An 18,030-nucleotide genomic window follows, 5' to 3' on the forward strand; every position below is an offset into this window, starting at 1 on the left:
ACCCCTACCTTCACTGGAGGACCGGCGGGCCGACGGGACCTGTGCTCCTGGGGTCGATGCCATCGGTGCCGATTTCTCAGGCATCGATACCGATACCGAAGAACCGGCCGTCGATACCGATGCCGTCGAGGTCGACGTCGAGGGGCCGGCGCAAGTTCCAAAAAGACGGTCCCGAAGAACTTGCCTCGCAACCTGAGTCCGTTTCCGGAGACCGAGACACAGAGAACACGACTTGATATTATGCTCCGGCCCGAGGCACTGGAGGCACAAAGCGTGGGTGTCGGTCTGCGAGATCAGCCGGCCGCACCGACCACACTTTTTAAATCCACTCGGGACCTTCGAGGACATCGACGGAAAAATCGCGTCGGCGAAGTTAAAGTCGTCGATGGTGGCGGTAATCACACCTCGAAAAAAGAAATCGACCGTGCGGCCACTAGGCCGCAACGCGACGCCCCCGCTAGAAACGAGGGAAAATGGGAGCGCGTGCTCCTTTTTTTTTTTTTTTTTATAAAAGAAAGAAAAAAGTGGAGCGCGCGGCAACTAAATAAAATAAAATAAAGAAGTTAGCGTAAATGCGACGGTTTTCCGGGGCTGAAAACAGAGAGAGCGGCGAAGGCACGACTCTCTCCAGTCGCGGAAAAAAAGGAACTGGCGGGAACGGTCGCGCACGGGCGGGAAGACGGCCACGCATGCGCGGTGGGCGTGCCCTGCGTGCGGACCGCCCGCGAAGCTTCTTCCGGTTGGTGGGGGCTGACACGGACGTCACCCAGTCGTGAGAACAAGCAGCCTGCTTGTCCTCGGAGAACGAGGATGACATGAAAGATCTATGCAAATTGTAGTAGAATTTTGATTTTCAGAGTAAGGGTGGAGTTGTGAAGTGTATGATTATTCTATGGGTTCTCGTGATAGGCCTTGCTGAAGAGGTAGGTTTTCAGAGACTTGCGGAAGTTGGTTATGTCGTTAATTGTTTTCACATTAGTTGGTAGTGCATTCCACATCTGCGTGCTAATGTAGGAGAAGTTGCGCGCATGTGTTAGTTTGTATTTTACTCCTTTACAGCTGGGGAAGTGTAGATTGAGAAATTTGCAGACAGATCTTTTAGCATTTCTAGGAGGCAGGTCTACAAGGTCTAGCATGTAGGTCGGGGTGTCTCCATGATTTTATGGACAATCGTGCAAATCTTATCGCGGCGCGTTCTTTAAGTGGGAGCCAGTGAAGCTTCTCTCTTAGGGGTTTTGCACTTTCATATTTTGTTTTTCCAAATATAAGTCTGGCTGCTGTATTTTGGGCTGTATGGAGTTTCTTGATAACCTGTTCTTTGCAGCCAGCGTAGAGTGCATTACAGCAGTCTAGGTGGCTTAGCACCATTGATTGTACCAGGCTGCGAAAAATGGATCTCGGGAAGAAGGGTTTTACTCTTTTGAGCTTCCACACGGAATGGAACATCTTCTTAGTTGTGTTCTTCACGTGAGTTTAGAGTGTGAGATTTCGATCAATGGTAACTCCAAGAATTTTCAGGTTGTTTGAGACAGGGAGGGAGACGTTTGGTGTGGTTATGGTGGTGAATTTACTTGTGTTATGTTGTGATGTAAGTATAAGACATTGTGTTTTTTCTGCGTTAAGTTTTAGCTGGAATGCATCCGCCCAAGAATGCATGGTTTGGAAGCTTTTGTTGATCTCGTTGGTGATTTCATTTAGATCATGTCTGAACGGGATATCGATCGTGACATCATCTGCATATATGTAGGGATTGAGGTTTGGTTGGCTAGTAGCTTAGCTAAGGGTATCATCATTAGGATGAAGAGGGTTGGCGAGGGGGGGATCCTTGGGGAACTCCACCAGTCGGATGTCCAAGGGGCTGATATTTCCGCGTTCGCTATTACTTGGTAAGATCTTGTAGTTAGGAATCCTCTAAACCAATTAAGAACATTACCTCCAATTCCAAAGTATTGTAGGATATGTAGTAATATTTCGTGGTTGACCATGTCGAAGGCACTGGACATGTCAAATTGTAGGAGAAGAATATTGTTGCCAGTTGCAATTGTTTGTTTAAATGTATTCATTAAAGTCACTAGTACTGTTTCAGTGCTGTGGTTAGATCGAAATCCTGATTGAGACTCATGAAGAATTGAGTAATTGTTTAGGTAGTTAGTGAATTGTTTAGTTACTATACCTTCCACAAGTTTGGTTATCAGTGGAATAGATGCTACTGGGTGATAGTTGGTTAAGTCACTTGCACTTTTCTTTGCATCCTTAGGTAAAGGAGTAAGTAGAATGTTTCCTTTATCCTTTGGGAAGAGGCCATTTTGTAGCATGTAGTTCAGGTGCTTCGTGAGGTCTGATTTGAGTTGTTGAGGGGCAGATCTTATAAGCGTGGTAGGACAAGTGTCTAATTTGCATTGCGACTTGGCGTATCTTCCAAGCAATTGGGAGATGTTGTCGATCAAGAGTGTGTCAAAGTTGGTCCATGATCGGTCTGCTGGATGTTCACCAGGTATTGGATCTAGACAATCAAGGAGGTTTACATAGTCCGTTATGTTGATAGGTATCATAAGTCATAGTTTTATGATTTTCTCTTTGAAGTACTTTGCGAGATTGGTTGCTGAAGGGGTTTCTATGTTATTAGAAGTTACCGGTGTAGTATTTAGTAGTTTATTTACTAGTTGGAAGAGTTTGTGTGTATCCTTGTTGTCTGGTCCAATCTGAGTTTTGTAATATGATCTTTTAGTTTGCCTGGTGGTGTATTTGTATTTTCTTTGTAGTTGTTTCCAATTGTTGAATGTAGTCATCTCTTCTTAGTCCATGCTCGTTCTAATCTTCTGACTTGTGTTTTTAGTTTTTTCAGTTCTTCGTTAAACCATGGTAATGAGTTTTTTCTGTGTGATGTTCTGGTTTGGAGTGGTGCTATGTTGTCCAGTATTGTTCTGCATCTGTCGTCCCATTCAAGAAGAAATTGGGGTGAGTCTGTTGGTGTTGTCCACTCATTTTTGTAGAATAGTTGCCAAAATGTTAGCGGGTCAATTTTGCCTCTCATGGTGTAGGTTTGTTGTACTTGTTATGTTGTGAATCTTTTGTTTGCCAGTGAAGGGAGAGGTTTGCTTTGTAGTGATCAGACCATGGTATAGCTGTCCATTTTGTATCTGTTAATGCGAGATTTAGTTCTGCTGAGAATGTAATGATATCTAGTGTGTGTCCTTTATTGTGAGTGGGTTGCAAATTTGGCCAGTGAAGCTCCCAAAGTTGCAGGAATTCCTTAAATTCACTTACGTTTGCTAGGTTAGTGTCCTCCAGGTGAAGGTTGATATCTCCTGCTATAATAAGGTTTTGGGTGGAGACACATGTGTTCAATATGAAGTCCATAAAATATGTTTGGCAGTCTAGCCAATTGCCTGGTGGCCTGTAAAACAGGATAAGGTTTAGGTGGTCATATAGGATTGGGTGGTGAATTCTAACCGAAGCTATTTCAAGTTGGGGAAGTATAGATTCGGCCATAGTTGTGACAATGAATTGAGATCTATAGATTATAGCTAGGCCTCCTCCTCTTTCTCCGTTCCTTGTCCAGTGGGTAATTTTGTAACCTGGAGGGCAAAGCTCTAAAATTATGGGATCTTTGAGGTCATGGATCCAAGCTTCGCTAATTAGTAGGAAATCCAGATTGTCTGTTGTGATCCAGTCTGTTATTGTCGTAGTTTTGTTAACTACAGATCTGGCATTTGTGTATCCCATTTGTATTAATTAGTGGGGTTCCGTTGGGTTCGAAGTTGTGATGATTTTTATTAGTTGTCTGTCCTCATGGTGTTTGAGTTTGTTATGTTCCTTCTTTCCTTTCTGTTGGCTGTGTCCGTAGGTGGTGGATTTTCCAAATCATTTTTTAATCTTTTGGGTAGGTGGGCTGTTTTTGGGCTGAGTGCATGGTTTATGTACTGTGGGTGTATTATTGTCTGTGAGAGTGGAGGTCAGTGCGTAGTGGATTAGGGAAAGACCGTAAATGATTAGGAGTATTTTGTTAGTGTTCATGTTGGGTGTGGTTTGTGTAGTATGCCAGGAGCGTATGTGAGTTAGTGGGCAGCCGTGTGAAACAGTGGTGATTGATTAAAATGTACAGTCAATTGTGCAGTTCAGTATGCGTATTTACAGTCCGCAATGCAATTCAGTATATTACAGATTAGAGCAGTAGAAGTGGTTTTGGCCAGCTATAGCAGTTTACTGTCTTAACATTCGACTTACTGCTATGGGATATCTAGGATGTATTTAAAAAGCATTTAGGGGTTTAGAGTCTTCAAGCAATTCTATGATACAGTGATTCTGTAAATTCAACCACCATGTGGGAAACGGGCATCTCCATCATTCTGGGTGCCTATCTGGCTGAATCTGACCCCAGCCCCCCTCCCCACCACCACCACCACACAACACCCAGAAAACTGTTCCAATGCTGCTCTCCTCTTCCAATAGTGGGAGCAGCCTTTTACAGTCTCTGCTGCCATAAAACAAAACAAAACCGTGATGCAGCCCGACAGAGGTAAAATTTAAAGTTGTACTCACCAACTGAAACTAAGGGTTCTTTTGTGTTTTTTTTAAAACCAGGTCAGTCATTACTCTGGAGAGACCAATGTGTGGAGCAGTGCAGGACTCACACCCTCCCACTTACAGCCGCATCTAAGTCCCTAAGGACTCTGTCCCTTGAGGGGTTTAAAAAAATTTTTTTTTTTAAACTCCTGTAAGGAAGAAGGGAAAGCGGAAGGGGGGGGGAGGTTGGGAGGGAGGGTGGAAGAAAGGACCTGGCACCACCAGGTGTACCCCTAAAGTGGGCAGCAATCAGCCTAAACACCCCCGAGCTCCACTGAACCGGGAACAGGAGCATAAACAGCAGAAGAAGCTAGGAGCTTGTGAGACCATCCACTGCCTGCTGAAGATAGAGGAAATACTGATTCAGGAGCATACCGTCCTATAAGAGAGTTCAGTTTGGTGCCCTCCATCTCCACCTGCTGGTAGATGGTCATAACCCACAAGTTTCCGGATTCATCTGCTGCTAATAGGGAAATGCCAAACGAAATGTTAGCTCTGCCCTACAAAAAGGGAAGTAACTTTCAATAGTTACATCCTTTTCATAAGCTCAGTGCAAAACAGACCCTATTGACCTTTATTTTTATATATGTATGTAAGTGGACTAAAAAACATTTCACTTACTTTGCTTGAAAGCATGGTAGACATTCAGCAACGTCAAATGATCGCCATCTATGTGGGCAAATCTCATCTTGGCCTCATCTGCAGCTTTCTTGGCTTCCGTAGGTCGAACAAAACACTGTGGGACTAAACAAGGTTGGTATGGGCCCCAACACAGATGCCCATATCGATGAGTCACGTATTCACAGATAGAGGAACAAGGCCTAGCTAGGTCAGTTCACAGAGCATAGGGCAGGGCAGGATGGGACTTTTCATGGCCTCCAACTGCATCTTGGACTGTTTACTACCTTTCTGTGGTACATCAACACCTAACCACATCTGTAAGACAAGAGGGTTTCAGAGCTACAGAGTACCTGGTTATTGTAGCCAGAAATAAAATAATCACCAAAACCGCTGCTCTGACAGCTATAAAGGCAGCAGAGTATATTACAGGGTTCAAGAGACCTTGATTCAAGACTCAGTGCTAGTAGCTCTATCCAGAAACAGAAGTGGTGACAGCAAGTTAGTGATGGTAATTAACACTTGCTTTGTAGAGTTTCTGTAGGATTAGCTAAGTTTTCAAATTATCAAAACTGATAAGTGGTAACATTTTTTGACCTTATGCTTCATAAAGCCTTCAATGACACTTATCTTCTGTCACAACCAGCAGTTATTAATATGAGCACTGCAGCACAAAAGTTTGTGCTAAGAGTGGAAGATTGTGGCGGTGGAGGTAGGGGTGAAATTTAACAAATCCCCTCTTTGGGGTTAAGTAAAAACATTTAAAAATCTCTTGGGAAAAATAAAAATGCACTACCACCCAATTAGGAATATTTGACATTGTTTTAATTTTTTTTTTTTTTTACTGAACATATGGTGATGTAAAAAGTCCATACCCCCCCCCCCCCCCCTCGATTTCCCTCATTATTGCATGTGTCACACTGAATGGTTTCTGATTTTTAAACAAAATGTGATAGACAAAGGGAGCCTAAGTAAACATAACAGATTTAAATTATAGCTTAGGGCGAAAATGCATACAACACTCATATCACCCCTGTGAAAAAGTAATTGCCCTCTAAACTTAACAGGTTGCACATTTTTAGCATCTACAACTGCAACCAAAATGCTTCCTATAACTCGCTATCAGTCTTTCACATCACTGTTGAGTAATATTAACCCACACTTCATTACAGAACTGCTTTAAGCCACAATCATAGGTTTTTGTGCATGAACTGCTCATTTCAGGTCCTGCCACACAGCATCCCTAATGGGTTCAAGTTAGGACTGACAAGGCCAAACCGCTTTAATTTTGTCTTTTTCTCAGCCATTCACATGTAGACTTGAGTTTTGGATCAGTATCTTGCTATATAGCCCAATTATGCTTCAGCTCGCAGTCAGATCACCAGACATTTGCCTTAACACTTTTCTGGTACAGTGCAGAATTTATGCTTCCTTCAAAGCAGCAAGTTTTCTAGGTTCTGAGGCAGCAAAGCATCCCCACATCTTCACACTGGAATGCTGTATTTGCTTTAAACCAGACATCATTAGATCTGTGTTGTCCAAAGTGAAACTTTTTTAGACTTATCTGTCCATAGAACATTCTCCCAAAAGGCTTGGGAATAATCCACGTGTGTTTTTGCAAATGTTAGATGAACATTGATATTACTCTTGGGTAGCAGCGGTTTCCGCCTTGCTCCTCTCCCATTAATCTCATTTTTGTCCAATCTTTCTTACTGTAGAGTCATGAATATTGGCCTTGGCTGAGGCTAGAGAGGTCTGCAGTTCTCTGGTCTTCTGGGATGAGTTCTCTCTATGCCCTTGGAGTAATTTTGGCAGGCTGGCCACTGTGGGAAGATTCACCATTGTTCCAAATTCTCCATTTGGAGATAATAGTTCTCACTGCAGTTTGGTGGAGTCCCAGAGCTTTGGAAATGGATTTGTAACCACTTCCAGAATGAAATATTTAAATAATTTTTTCCATCTCTTCTGACTGACTCTGGCATTGCGTTCTTGTAGAAACACCGTGGTTACTACTTCATTATATATTGAACCTTACTGTAAGGGAAGTTTAGACTTAATAGGGCTGGCTGCAACCAAGCCTGGTTGTTTTCAATAAGTGCAACCTAATTATCAATTAAATTTAGTTAACTGGTTGATTAACTAAGGGGGAAGTTACTTTTTCACATGGGTGATATGGATATTGCATAAGTGTGTTCCTTAAATAAATGAACTAATGATTTAAAAACTTATGTATTTACTCAGGTTCTGTTTTTACTTAGGTTCCGTTTATCTATTACATTTTGTTTACAGATCAGAAAACCATTCAATGTGACAGATATACACAATATAGGAAATTTGGGGACAGAGGGAAGAGACTTTCACAATACTGATTTTACTAGCATTAATAGTGATAGGCTGTATGTTAAAACCATGCAAGAAGTCACCACTCTTCTGGCCTTATTCAAAGTATTACAAGCATGCAGTTCTCTGCTATTAGTGGTAATAAGATTTTAGAACCATACAAAATATGCCATTTGTGTTTCTTTCTAATAGGTTTTGCTGTTGTACAATTACAGTGTTGTGTGAGTCTTCACATCCTTCTATGTTTTTAAAATTCTGTAAAACAATTCAAAATACATTGAAACAGGCATTTGTTTCACTGACCTACACAACATACTCTACATTTTCAACATGAAACATCATACAAATATTCAAAAATTAAAAAGAAACCAAAAGTCTTAATTGAAATAGTGTTTATAGCAAACCTAAATTAGCTCAGATTCCAAAATTGACCTTAAATAGGCTCATAAGTAGCTAAACAGACCTTTTTCTCACCACAGTAGCTGAGCTGATTCAAATATTCCTGGATGAAAATCAAGCTGTTCCTGTTGTATGTAGTGAATCTGAAGCAAAGGTCTAAACATTCTGAACCAAAAGCTGCTGAAAGAACTCTGGAATAAAGTCATTCAAATGGTATAGACTGGGAAAAGCTAGAAGAAAATAAGTGTTTGAATATCCCTTTTGGAGCCCTGTCAGGTTTATCATTGTAAAGTGGAAATAGTTTGGCACCAAGATACTACCTTGATCAGGCCATCTTTCCAAAGTCAGTATCTATGAGTTAAAGGAAGCTGCTGATAAAGTTCATTGTGTGGCCTAAGATTACTTTAAAAGAGCTATATAAGTCTGGCAGTGATTGGAGAAAATGACTGATCAACAATTTCAAGATTACTCCACAAACATATCCCGTACTGAAAATTAGCAAGGAAAAAAAAAAAAGCAGCTATATGGCTTTTTCTATAGTGCATTTGCAAACAAAACACTTAGGGGGCACTGCATGCACTTTGGAGAAGGTTTTGCTCAACAAGAAGGAACTTTTTGTTTCAATGCTAGATGTGTGTGCATAAAATACAGCACACTGACCTGTGAACACCAGCACTATAGTAAACACAATGGTGACAGTATTATGTTGTAGGGATTCTTTGGAGCAGTGAGAACAGGGAGGCTTGTCAAGATCCAGAGAATGATGAATGATACAAATTCTGGAGAAAAACATGTTCCAGTCTGCCACAGATCTGGGACTAGGGCGTACTCACAATGATTCTAAGCAAAGCACAAAAGCAACAATGGAATAGCTGGCCAAGGAGAAAGTAAATGCCCTCAAGTGATCCAGTCAAAGCCGAGATTCAAATGCAATAGATATTCTATGGCAAGACTTGAGGACTGCAGTCCTCAGACCACCCTCAACAGAACCTGAATAATTTTGAGCTATTCTGCCAATGGGCAAAAACTGCAATTTACGGCTATACAAAATTTGTATACATTTAACCTAAGTGACTTCACTGCTGTTATTGTACCAAGTAGTGAATCAAAGGATGTCAAGACTTTTTGGTTCTCATTCTTTATTACTTTTGAAATATTTATATTACTTATTTTACATTGGAAGTGTAGAGGATGTTATGTAGACCAGTGAATCAAATTCTTATGTTAGTGCATTTTGTCAAGCATTCTTTTAGACAATAGAATGTGAAAAATGTAGAAGAATGTGAAGACTTTTACAAGCACTGTAAGTTCAGGGACACTGGTATTAGAGAAGCTGCCTGTAAATCTCTACTTATGCCAACAGTACTTTTCAACTGGAATATTTGTGGGCTTATTGTGTTTCATACAGTTATAAAATAAATGAGCAGTGTAACATACTCACACACTCCCAGTACAAACTAAAAAATCATAACAGTGATCCCTAGGGCAGCAAATGTTTCACAATAAAATGGAGTAGTCACAGAAACTAGAGCAGAATTTATAAAACTGTGCAGATAATTTTGATTACAAAACCATTTTTATTGTGCATTGTTTATAATTAAGTCATCTTCATAAAGAATCTGAAGGGAATACTTTTAAAATTAAAACAGGTGAAAAGCCACTGGAAATTTAGCAATGCTGAGGTCTAGAAAGCCACACTACTCAAAGCCACAAAATTATTGGTATAAAAAAATAGAGGGAAATATATACCGTATTCTCTCTAATAATTGCCCCCCCACACACACATACACATACTTCAGGGGCAGAAAACCCTTTAATCTGAGTCTAACATCAGAATTCACCCAATAATCGTCCAACCCCCAAGGGCAGGTGGAGGTTAGTCCTTTTTGTCCACAACCATGTCAGCTCTCCTCACAGCACCTCAGGAATGTTTGTTTTTTCCTCTGCTGACTGCTTCCTTTTTCAGTCCCTCACTCCTCCATTCAAACCTAAACACAGGAGACTGCAGGAAAGTTATTACTGCCGCTTAGCAAGCCACAATCCCTTAGCTGCAGAGGACGGCAATTTGGAATGCAACAGAATCAAGACCATCGCTCCACCTCCTCTGATCCTGCTCGACTTCTGCCCAGCACAACCACGGGGATAGCAGTGATTCAATGCGCAAGAAAAAAAAGAAGCACTGTTCTTCAAAGCCTGCTAAGGAAGCAAACCAATGACTCTGCAGTCAGTAATGCTACTGTGAAATCAGCCTTTAAAGCTTCCCTGAAACACAAAACTCCCCCTTCCTCTTTCAGGAGGGAATCCCCCTTCCACAGGGCAGAAATCCAGTCAGTATAACAATACAAACATATCACTCCTTAGTCCAGAAGGTCAATTTACCCCTGTTGTTCCTACTCAAAGTGATGCAAATTTAAAGTTAGTATTATGATATAGTTCTTGTATCTCGTCAACTCCCACTGAATCAATGGTTCAAAGCGATTTACAAGTTAAAAAATACAGAATACACAACTTAAAATAAGACTCTTAAAATAAGCTTAATAAAACAAATTAAAATACAAGCTGAAGACAAAAAAAATGCATAAACAAATGAGTTAAGATTTTTACGAAAATGAAAATAACCAGATGAACTTCGAAGGGTCATAGGAAGAGAAAGCCAAAACTACGGAGCATAATAACAAAAAAAGTTTCCAATATTTTCTTATATTTTACACCAACAAAAGATGGTAATAATAAACTTAACAGGTCTCTAAATTGCAAAAAACCTCATACTTGAGGAAAAGTAATCAGATTTAAGAAATACTCCAGAGACGAACCATCAAATATCTTGCAAACCATACATGCCACCTTAAAGAGTGCTTTAAAATTAATAGGTTGTCAATGTAAAGATACCAGAGCATTGGTAGCGCTATCATACTTCTTAAGACCCAAATTTGGCAACTGTATTCTGAAAGAATTGCAGCCTAGAGTGCAACTTAGCTGAAATAGGCACATATAAACCACTGCAATAATCTAGGTGGCTCAAGACATATGGTCGTACCAATGTAGCAAAATGAGATACTGTCTAACATGAAGTAGTTGACATAATTTGAAAAATAAATATTTTAATTATTTAATTTGAGGTTCCAGGGAGAGAGAAGAGCCAAAATAATTCCAAGGATCTTTGACGATGATTCAAATTTCAAGAACAGATATTTAGACACTTAAGAAATCAGGAATTGAATCACTCTTTCGGGCTAGCCACAACAGTTTGTTCAGAAAAGCCCAGCAATTTTACAAACTTCAGAGATTACTCCATCTCTGCACTAACAGTGTTCTCACACAGCAAACCCAAATACAAATGAATCCATCTGGTCTCAGCCTCAATCCCTTCTTTCTCCACTTATTTAGCTTAAATAATGAAAAAGCATGGTTAGTATATAAATAAATAACAAGGTATTGTTTCACTTACTTCAATGATAAAAAAAATTGTTAACACTTCAGCAGTCTGTTGGCTGTCTTGTGTAAACAATTTCAAGCTTTCTAAAAAACTGAAGTGCCTCCAATAGCAGCCCAACCTAGACTTCAGAAAGCCCAGTGACTCTAAAAATAGCCCGGGAGATTATTGGAGAGAATACGGTATACCAGAAAAGAGCCCGTCAGTGTGAATAATCCAAATACATCTTGAACAGTTTTTTTTTATAAAATAGTTTATATATGCAAGAGAAAAACTCAACCTCCTCAAATATCTGTTAATTAAAATATTGGTGTGTCATTTCAAACGTTTTAAGTAGATTTTAGAAACATATCTCCTCCACCACTGAATTGCACCTCTGAAGAAGATTGTTAAAACATGGCTCTGTTGGGGGCTGTACATTGCATTTTTGGAGCACATAAGTGAATGCTTCTTGAGTTATAGAGTTACATATACTCAGATGGACTAGACAATTGTATGCCTATGATGCACTATGAGAAGACTGCCATTTCACTTATGAGTTAATATATTTTTGCATAACAGATGTTTGGGGAAATGAGCTTCTCTTTTGCATATAAAGCATTTTTTTAAACTGCAAAATGTATATAGATTATTCAGATAGAAGAATGGTTCTTTTTTCTTTTTTTAGCTATATGCTACTTATAGCAACATGTATTTAAAGGAAGGGGAGGAGAAACAAATTACAAATCCCTCTCCTAAAAAAAAAAAGGGGGGGGGAACATAAATTTGCACAATGCACTGCCTGACTTCCATAACATTCATAAGTAATACACAGCTCTAGCGATCAACACCAGCAATCTTACAATTTCTTTGCCTGAAAATGCATCTCAGTTTGATAAGTTCAAGATTGTAAGCCAGTGTCCCTGCATATTTATCATGTTTCTGGTGAATTTCAACAAATGCTACGCCTGCAAAGAAAACACCAAAAATGGAAAGCCACCTAAGATGCCTGATTAATGTATATAAAGATCTAAAATGTGGGTAGTGTGGATGTATTAAAAAACAAAACAAAAAAACCCACCTCAACACAGAAAAGACAGACACCCACCTACCACCACCTCCACAAAGCAGGCTCACATAATAAAATGGAAGTGTCTGCCCTGCCCATCTGCTCTGAGTCTGAACAATTTAAATTAGAACTCTGCAAACAGTGTGGCTAACACATAGTGTTCAAGAAAGGTTCATACCAATAAAAAGCCACAAAGAATAAATGGAAGCAGTAGCTTTTGTATTTTGCCAAAATATTTTGTAGAATTCTACAGTAACCATTTCAAATATATGTAAAATGGTTACATTCTTATACAACGACTTACTGTCAGTGCTAATATATTATATAATTCCATAAGTCTCTGATATTACAGCGACCCAAACCTTGCAACGATGGTCAACGTAATTGTCTACTCTAACTGCAACTCTGCTTCAAAAGAAAATGGTTTCACTTTAGTAAGAAGGATTCTGCAATAGAATAAACTGCATGTGAACAGGTAGGTTAACGAAAATTTGCAGGAAACCAGCTTCCGCATTTCTTGTTTCAATTATTCTGCTTCTGAGAATGACATGCTTATCTTCATTTAAGTAGATTTCTCCTCACATCTCCTTATGCACAGCAAACTTCAAACAAATAGCGTTAACTGTAAGCTGTGCAACATTCTGAATAATGTTGGGATTTTAAAAATAACCTCTCCTTTTTTCCCACACAGAGGGAAAAATTATCAGATGTGAAATGAATTGCCTCAGACACAGATCAGATTGGTCCACATTTGCTACCATAAGTGGCTTCTCAGTGATATTTAAACAAAACTCCCATGCCAATACAGACCGTAAGTGTTAAATCAGCACTTAGGGCTTCAACATTGTGATCAACTCACCATGTCAAAGGATCACAAAAAGTTGAATACAAACAAAAAATAAATAAAAAATGTATTAAGTTTACCACTAAATAGTATTTGGCTGTGGAACATAACATCTGAAAATTTGAAATGTTCAGCTTCTTATTTTGAAATAAATAGCAACATGCATAGCACAAGTCATCCAGACAACCAAACTCTGTGCTGCAATTTGTGCTCTTCCATAGATGGTTGTCAGCTACAAGAAAACTGTACAACATCTAATAAAAATTTTAACCATAACTTAAAATATACAAGATTACTACTTGATTTGTGAATTTTTAAAAGCTTTACACTGTACAGGACTACAGTTTTTGTTAAAAAATATGACAAATAGGTTTTTAACAGAATCTGATTAGTTGTAATGCAAAAAAGTTTAGAAAAAAAATCATACAACTGCCTTTTGCTTTATTCCTTCACACGACGGATTCCAAAAATGCTCCACTTGATCAGGAACATTTTAAGTTAAAATATTTTAGTCTATGTCTAACACTGGTTGTATGTTCAGACATTACATCATACATACATGACTATAAAGGAGGATTTCAATGCTGACTAAAGCATTATCAAAACCCTAAAGAAAATTCCATTGGGCATACTATAAAAAAAATACAAGTAAATTTAACTGCAAGCTCTTCAAACCAGCAGCTCCCTTTTGCCCAGTGTTAATCCATGTGTGTATTGCCCTATCCAACTATATTCTGTATATAGCAGGGCAGACATTGTGTAAGCACCACTCAAAAAGATCAACCCATTTCGTGTAACTATACACATTGCTCAAGTGTATTCATCTTTGCAAACATTCATTTTTAATTGGCCTTCCTTTACTTGGAAACCTGGGTTTGTTTCAACATCTCTCCCTGCATTACCTGACAACATGGCAGTAATAGATAGGATCTCATTAGAACAGTTGTAGTCACAACTTGCTATAACCATCTTGGCTAGCTGTGGATCTAATGGAAATTCTGCCATCATAGATCCCAGTTCAGTCAGGTCGCCATCATCATTTAGAGAAGCCAGATAATTCAAAAGTTCAAGGGCTCTCATTAGAGTTTCTGGAGCTATGGGGAGAAAAAAAAAGCTGTATTAATCTACAGAAATTAAAAATGTGATCAAAATTCTATTGTACAGTGGCCTAGACTCAAAATACAAGCTGCCAGCAGAGTTCTTCAGCTAATGAACACCCATTATTTTATACTAAAAGAAAACAATTGTGTGCAGCAAATTCAAAATGTTAGAAAAAAATGATTACAAATTTTCTGCAGGTTCACTCATACAGCAAGATCATCTAGCAAAACAAGATACTGAGAATATGGTCACCATGACAGGTAAGAGATCACCCACAGAAAGTGGAGGATCGTTCAATCCCGACGACAGTGGAGCACGCAAACCAAAGAGTAGAATCACTCTATGCGATTTTCTCCAGAATTGTATGCTTTCCCAGATTGGGACATTGAGCTGTGTTTTATTGAAGTAAATTGTTACTCAGTAATACTTCCTGTTTTGCTGTATGTAACATTGTATGCACAATATACAATATTGAACACCATCATTTCAGACTCCCGAGACGGGCACCTATGCGCCGAAACACGGCTGCTATGTTGAGTCTTTTGGTGTATTTTCAATAAGATCTTACACATAAGAACTATTGTGTCTCCCTTGTCTTTTGGAACAGCTCATCCACCATGACAGGTAAACCTTCTTAAATTTTCCATTTTACTTTCATCAATAATTTGACCCTACTGTTGTATCTTTGAATAGAAAAGGGTACTCTCTTGCTTGAATTTAAATGGTACTTATCACCTTCATTGGACCACTGACAGAGAAAGGCTGCTGGGTTTGGAGGACCTTTGGCATGACCCAATCTTAGGTTCTTTATATATATATAAAAAAAGGCTAAGAATCACTTCCTTTACTTAAAAAGTCACATTTGCCTGGGTTAAAACAAGTCAGACTTGAGGTTTTTGTGCCTGCTCTTAAGTACCCTAGTCAGCTGTTTTTTCAGAATATCCACAATGAATATTTACTACTACTATTTAGCATTTATATAGCGCTACAAAGCATACGCAGCGCTGCACAAACATAGAAGAAAGACAGTCCCTGCTCAAAGAGCTTACAATCTAATAGACAATGATAATAAAGCAAGCAAATCAATTAATGTGTAGAGGAAAGAGGAGAGGAGGGTAGGTAGAAGCGAGAGGTATAAGTGGTTACAAGTCAAAAGCAATGTTGAAGAGGTGGGCTTTCAATCTAGATTTAAAGACGGTCAAGGATGGGGCAAGACGTAGGGGCTCAGGAAGTTTATTCCAGGCGTAGGGTGCAGCGAGACAGAAGGAGCGAAGTCTGGAGTTGGCAGTAGTGGAGAAGGGAACAGATAAGAAGGATTTATCCATGGATCGGAGCGCACGGGAAGGGGAGTAGGGAAGGACGAGTGTGGAGAGATACTGGGGAGCAGCAGAGTGAATACATGTATAGGTTAGTAGAAGAAGTTTAAACAGGATGCGAAAATGGATAGGGAGCCAGTGAAGCGACCTGAGGAGAGGGGTAGTATGAGTAAAGCGGGAGAGAGATCTGCATGAATTGGTAACAGTAATGAATATTCATTGTAGATATCTCGAAAACTAAAGAGGTTACTAAAGGATATATTTGAAAACCTGGGGATAGACAATATGCCACAATTAGGTAGTTATGGTTGGCTGATTAGTTAGATGGCCGCACCCTGCTAAGTTGCTGTGAGCCTCGATCTCCGTGCTCAAACAAAATGCCTAAACGAAGAGGGATAACAACGGGTAGAGCTTCCCCGTTACCCCCCTCTTTACCTGGTCCGATGGATCGCTTTTTGAGGCCGCAGGGAACTACTTCTGACGGTGGAACGCTGCCAGTAGAGAACGCCGGTGAATTGGAGATTTTGGCTCCTCCTGGCTTTGAAGTCACTCTGAGCCCTGCTGCGCCCACCCCTCCTCCCCAGCCGATAGGTGCAAGTTCCTTCCTTACTGAATTGATGGGGTCCACTCCGGATGGTGGTAAGGGCCCAGAAGAACGCCGATTGGAAGCTTCGTTTACATCTCAGGTCGGAACGGAGGGCAGTTTGCCCATGGAACCGCCGCGGATTGAGGGGAGAGGAGCTGAGGGACTGAGTGAGACCCGTGAGCGGCCCTCTGTAAGGTTTGAAATGCCTAAAGAGTTAGTAGCTAAACCGAAAGAAGTAATGTTAGATGCATTATGGGACTTAGTTTCTAACCTGGGACAAACTTTCCTAAAACAGATTAATGAAGTGCTACCAAAAGTAAAATCCTTAGAAATTAACTTACAAAAAAAAGATGAGCAGTTTAAAGAGTTGAATGATAAAGTGGATAAAATGGATCAAAGAATTGCGAAGATTGAAACAATACAACCTGTTATGACAAAATGTGGGCAGGGCGGTGCTAATCTAACACACTGCATATGGCAATGTAAGACCATAAAGGCATTCTGGGGGAAAATAGGTAAATTTGCAAGGGAGGTCCTAGGCTCACAGGTTCTTATTACGTTTGACAGAATGCTGCTGACTGTACCTGAACAGTGGTATGTAGGGACTCAGGGAGAAAGAGTGTCCCTGAGCAAATCCTGTATAGTGGGGAAAAAATGTATTATGAATCACTGGATATTGGACCCCCCCCCCCCCCTTACTGGTACTGGCGGAATAAGATGCACCAACTGATGTTATGGGAAGCGAGAGGGGCGAGAGTGACACCAAAACGGCAAGTGAGGTTTTTGACGGTCTGGGGACAATACATAAACATGATTTCACCGAAAGCAAGAAGCCAAGTGTTCAATGGGTTGCCATGGGGAAATAGAGAAGATAGGTTGAGTTAAGGCCGAGCCATGCTAACAGGAGGGGGGGACGGGGAGAGGAGAGGAAAGAAGCATAGGATTTGGATAATAAGATTGAGATTAAGGTATGGTTTGTGATAAGTGGCTGTAATAAAACTGTCAAATTATCAGAATGGTATCTTAAAGGACTGAAAGGGGGGGCAGGGAGGGGAGAAAACTGATTACTGATAATTCACTCCATGTTGTTATGATGTTGATTGTATTATCATAGGAAGTGTTGTACATCTTGATTATGTATAGTACTATTTTGGAGTATTCCTAATAAAAATGTTAAAACTAAAAAATTATATTAGGAATAAGGAGGGGGAGGGGGAAGAGTACAAATCCTTTAATGGTATACACCAAACAGATGCCATCTTGTTCTGGGATAAGGCTAAGGCAGTCATAAGAGGAGATATTATAACATATTGTGCTGCCAGGAGGAAGGCCCGAGATGGAGCCATCCTCCAACATCTACTCTAAGTAGAATGGTGAAATTGTCTCGAGCCCCAAATAACCTTGAACAATTGTTGGCTACTCAAGCAGCACTTAATGAACTTTTACAACAGACAGCTAAGAAATCTGTGGTATACTATCATTTGTATAAACATGGAGATAAGAGTGAGAGATTATTGGCACACTTGGCACACCCACCAGAAGCTTCTATTATTTTGGCTTTGAAGAGGGAGGGTGGTCATGTGATTCATGATACTCCAGGTATTACTAACACTTTTCTAGGATTTTATAAAGCTTTGTACTGTAGAGAACAAGATGGGGTCCTAGCTCCGGAAACTTATTTGTCTAGTCTTGATTTACCAACTGTAACACAGGCCCAAACAGACTCTCTAAATCAACTTACTGAGGAAGATGAGGTGGTGTGGACCGTAAAGCATAGCT

General features: G+C 39.9%; 1 protein-coding gene across 2 annotated transcripts in view; it reads right to left on the reverse strand.

Annotated features, from left to right (window-relative positions):
• The window catches only part of DHX15 (DEAH-box helicase 15), a 297,726-nt gene that overhangs the window by 118,611 nt on the left and 161,085 nt on the right, over positions 1-18,030 (reverse strand). Inside the window, exons 10-11 of one of the 2 annotated variants that reach the window (XM_030191239.1) lie at positions 14,151-14,342; positions 5,188-5,310 (exon numbers count right to left, since the gene is read on the reverse strand). In XM_030191239.1, coding sequence (XP_030047099.1) covers positions 5,188-5,310; positions 14,151-14,342 — 315 coding nt within the window. The remainder of the gene's footprint in view (positions 1-5,187; positions 5,311-14,150; positions 14,343-18,030) is intronic. The other variant, XM_030191241.1, reaches the window with a different exon arrangement.

This window comes from Microcaecilia unicolor, chromosome 2, assembly GCF_901765095.1.
Source record: "Microcaecilia unicolor chromosome 2, aMicUni1.1, whole genome shotgun sequence".
NCBI classification, from domain to species: domain Eukaryota; kingdom Metazoa; phylum Chordata; class Amphibia; order Gymnophiona; family Siphonopidae; genus Microcaecilia; species Microcaecilia unicolor.